The sequence below is a fragment of the Engystomops pustulosus genome, chromosome 6 (genome assembly GCF_040894005.1).
Source record: "Engystomops pustulosus chromosome 6, aEngPut4.maternal, whole genome shotgun sequence".
Lineage (NCBI taxonomy): Eukaryota > Metazoa > Chordata > Amphibia > Anura > Leptodactylidae > Engystomops > Engystomops pustulosus.
In genome coordinates this window covers 25391609-25394609 of record NC_092416.1, presented here as the reverse complement: position 1 = coordinate 25394609, position 3001 = coordinate 25391609, and the positions used below count along the sequence as shown (strand labels likewise).

Below are 3001 nucleotides of genomic sequence, written 5' to 3'. Positions count from 1 at the left end.
GGACACCAGGCAGTTTCCAATCCATCTTCTGTCAATGATTAAGTAAGGTCATCTATGGGACAAGATAAACAACAAAGACATAGCACAAAACAAAAAACAACAAATACATTACACACAGGACCTACACATCACAATGGGATGTTACTTCATGTTTTTAATTGTTTGCAAACAATTAACCCTCATAAATTTTGAGCTCATTACACCATGTGGTTTTATTTGTAAAGACATAAAACTTTACACAAACAATATCTTTCACATACTACTTTTTAATGACCTGTAAACAAAAATGGCAATATTAATAACTTGTTTCTTCAGCCAACCACCTTGTTGCCTAAAACAAAACATAATGACAGTTATCACACAAACAATACTCAAAACAGATATGTTAAACACGAGATCAAAGCATGGAGCCTGTAGAAACAAAACAAAGTGTTAGTTTCTTTGTCCTGGAGTCATGTGACAAAGGAAATCCAGTCTACAAGAGAAAGAAAACATAGTTAGAAACCAAGAAATTCATACCATTAACACAATTCCAAATCTATTCATTCACAATGTGTATTGGTATATCCACACATTAGTAAGCCATGCTGCTACTGTTATACTGTGCCGTGTTTATTAGCAGGGGGAGGGCGATCTGTGACCAGCTCCAGAATAGCCAGAATGGCAGCCCTGCCCATGGATTGTACCCTGGGACATTAGCACCCTCCTTGTGCTCCCTGCCATGAGGGGGAGGCTGTTCTTTCTTATCCCTGTGTATATTGGGAATCTTATTTGCATGTGATGTGTTCTCCTCACATGTCTCTGTGTGGCTACTTCCAGGAGGTGTCATGGCCTCCTCACATATCTCTGTGATCACTGTGTTCTGGTTGGTCTCAGGCTCAATGGCATCAATTTCTGTATACAATGAATTATAATGTGTCTCATGGTTTGCATTATTTACATTACAGAAACGTTTAATATGTCCAGGCCTCCCACATCCATAGCAATACCTGACATATCTCGTCCTCCTAGCTCTGTACTCTGTAGACAGATATCCTGATGGTTCATCCCTATTGTTAGACTCCTCACACCAGTCCCTGAGTATATTAATAAAGTTCTCTAGGGATGTGGCATTTCTAAGGGCAACCTTTGTGGTGTAATTCACATTACACTGATTTGCCATTGAATAGAGGAAATCAGAGTCATCCTGAGACATATCCGGGCAGTTGTAAACACTCCTAAATAAGGTCAGGTACTTGTTACAGAAAATAAGGGGGTCATCACCTGTCCTGAACCTATATCTTCTCAGGGTATTCTCACCCCTTATGTCTCTCCCTCCCATGATACGCTGCAATTCCTTCCTTCTTATGTCTGCACCACTATCATCATCTCCCATGTGTGTAGATGACAATTGTGCGGCCAGAGGCCCAGGAAGCCATGCTTGGAGCAGAGACCAGGCATCCTTATTACACAAGTTGTATTGCCTCACCACAGATTCAAATTTATTGGATACAATTATTGGTGATTCATTTGTATCCCATTCTCCAATGACCTGACACAGATGTAGTCTATCCTGGATGGTGAGTGTTGGAGACTTATCTGCAGGTATTGGATTGTGTTCATCACTCCAACCCCCCGGTGTGACAATGCAGACATCTGCTGCTTTATGGCACGTCTGGTTTTGTACTTGGAGGGACCGGATCTGTTCTCCTTGTTTATACAGTTGGGCCATTGCTTCAGACAACTGACCCTTTAGTGATGTAATTAACACGTCCCTCTGATGTATCTCCCTTTCTAAGGAATGTATATGAGTTTCAGTAGAAACAGAACTCAATCTACACTCATCGAGCTGCTTATCCAAATCTCCATTTCTTAAAGAAAGCTCATCCACCTTTGCTTGTAGATTATCCATCTCACTAGTTGTTTTTGCAGAAATTTCAATCACAGAGTCACTGATTCTGTCTATACTTTCCTTACATTGGAGCCTTTGTATGGACCAATTTACTTCCTTTACCTCAGCCAATTCTTTCATCTTAATGAGCATCATGATTTCATTGCCCAACCTTTCTTTCTTCCCTCTCTTACTGAGCACTTTCCTTTCTAACTTCTCATTATGGGCCTTACATTGCATCATCAGCTCCTTATATTGCTCCTCTAGTGAACCATCTGCACATGAATGGTAGCGAGCAGAGGAATACTTTTTCACAAACTTTTGAACAAGTTCCATCTCTGTTACCACAATACACACTGACAAACACACAAATGACAAACTAAGCAAACACAGTTTGTGTAATTATCTACTATAGTAACGTTCCGAAAGGCTACTTTACACACTGCTTAAGCCTTTAGACTCATTCAATCTAGGAAAATGTACAGCTATATCAAGGAACACACTTTTTCCTACAACTTTACCTCTGCACACTAAAACACAACCGCTCACACTTAACGTTAACCTACAATCTCAACAGGCGACTTCCTATACATTCACATAAAACAACCTGGCTTATCAAAGATAGTAATGTAATATGAAAACTTGTTACTTACCAGGATTTTCTTTGTACCAAAGATCCAAATTCCGTTCATAGATTGAAGTAGCGCAGATATTTTGCCGTGGATTCTCTGTAGAATTTAAATTACAGGTCCAGACTGGGGTGCCAAATGTAAAATCTGCTTGGTCTTGGGGTGCCAGTTAATATTAAATTAACAACAATATTCAATGGATCTTTATAGGGGATTTATTAAGGGTACAATACAGGGGAATACACATAGAGGGTAAACTAACTAAGGGACAGAGAGATGGTGGGGAAGGAAGTGCTCTAACTAAAAATCTGTATACCATCTTATATACATACACACGTATCCCACACACACTTGCCCATCATCCCACCTCCACCACTGTCTTGGCCAATCCAATGATGATGTAGAGTCAATATATTCTTATCACACAAACTTGCAGGACAAGTAACTTGAGTCTTTGTTTCCCACAAGATCTGCAAGAATCCCCAGGGGCAATGACAAGCAG

General features: G+C 40.1%; 1 protein-coding gene across 1 annotated transcript; it reads right to left on the bottom strand.

Annotated features, from left to right (window-relative positions):
- Window positions 1-311: 311 nt before the first annotated feature.
- LOC140065878 (posterior protein-like) lies at window positions 312-2669 on the bottom strand. Its single transcript, XM_072113439.1, has 2 exons — window positions 796-2669; window positions 312-331 (listed from the first exon to the last, which is right to left on the bottom strand). The coding sequence occupies exons 1-2, from the start codon at window positions 2204-2206 to the stop codon at window positions 312-314; spliced, it is 1431 nt and encodes a 476-aa protein (XP_071969540.1). The 5' UTR covers window positions 2207-2669.
- Window positions 2670-3001: the final 332 nt, after the last annotated feature.

What these genes read in the sequence shown, in the direction of transcription:
- LOC140065878 (XM_072113439.1), bottom strand. Translation starts at nt 2,206, where the DNA reads ATGGAACTTGTTCAAAAGTTTGTGAAAAAGTATTCCTCTGCTCGCTAC. An exon ending in AAGTAGCCACACAGAGACAT is followed by an intron (nt 332 to 795) that starts GTGAGGAGAACA and finishes GTTTTGTTTTAG; the next exon opens with GCAACAAGGTGGTTGGCTGA.